The following is a 359-nucleotide window of genomic DNA, read 5'->3' as shown; positions in this document are numbered from 1 at the left end:
GTCGCGGGTGGGGCCTCCTCCCCCAGCACCTTGCGCAGCCGGTTCAGGGCGATGACCGCCACCGTCTTGAGCGACATGATGATGAAGCCGGAGCTGGTGAGGTGGAAGGTGAAACAGAAGGCGGCCGGGACACCTCGGGCCGTGTCAAAGAAGAGGACGAAGGCGAACATGGGGGCGGCCACCCCGCAGATGAAAAGGTCGCAGAAGGAGAGGTTGAGGATCATGAAGTCGAAGTTGGTCCTGAATTTCCTGAGGGCCGGGTCGAAGAAGGACAGGAGGACGATGAGGTTGCCGTAGGAGCCCAGGCAGAAGACCAGGGCCAGCAGGGAGGCGCAGGCCGGCAGGGTGGCGGCGTGGGT

At 64.1% G+C, this 359-nt stretch overlaps 1 protein-coding gene across 1 annotated transcript in view; it reads right to left on the bottom strand.

The window, feature by feature from the left end:
* GPR75 (G protein-coupled receptor 75) overlaps positions 1-359 on the bottom strand; it is a 2,468-nt gene that overhangs the window by 1,193 nt on the left and 916 nt on the right. Inside the window, exon 2 of the mRNA XM_009319643.1 lies at positions 15-358. Coding sequence (XP_009317918.1) covers positions 15-358 — 344 coding nt within the window. The remainder of the gene's footprint in view (positions 1-14; position 359) is intronic.

This window comes from Pygoscelis adeliae, unplaced genomic scaffold (genome assembly GCF_000699105.1).
Source record: "Pygoscelis adeliae isolate BGI_AS28 unplaced genomic scaffold, ASM69910v1 Scaffold122, whole genome shotgun sequence".
Classification (NCBI taxonomy): domain Eukaryota; kingdom Metazoa; phylum Chordata; class Aves; order Sphenisciformes; family Spheniscidae; genus Pygoscelis; species Pygoscelis adeliae.
The sequence above is the reverse complement of the archived record's forward strand: the minus strand, read 5'-3'. Positions and strand labels throughout refer to the sequence as shown.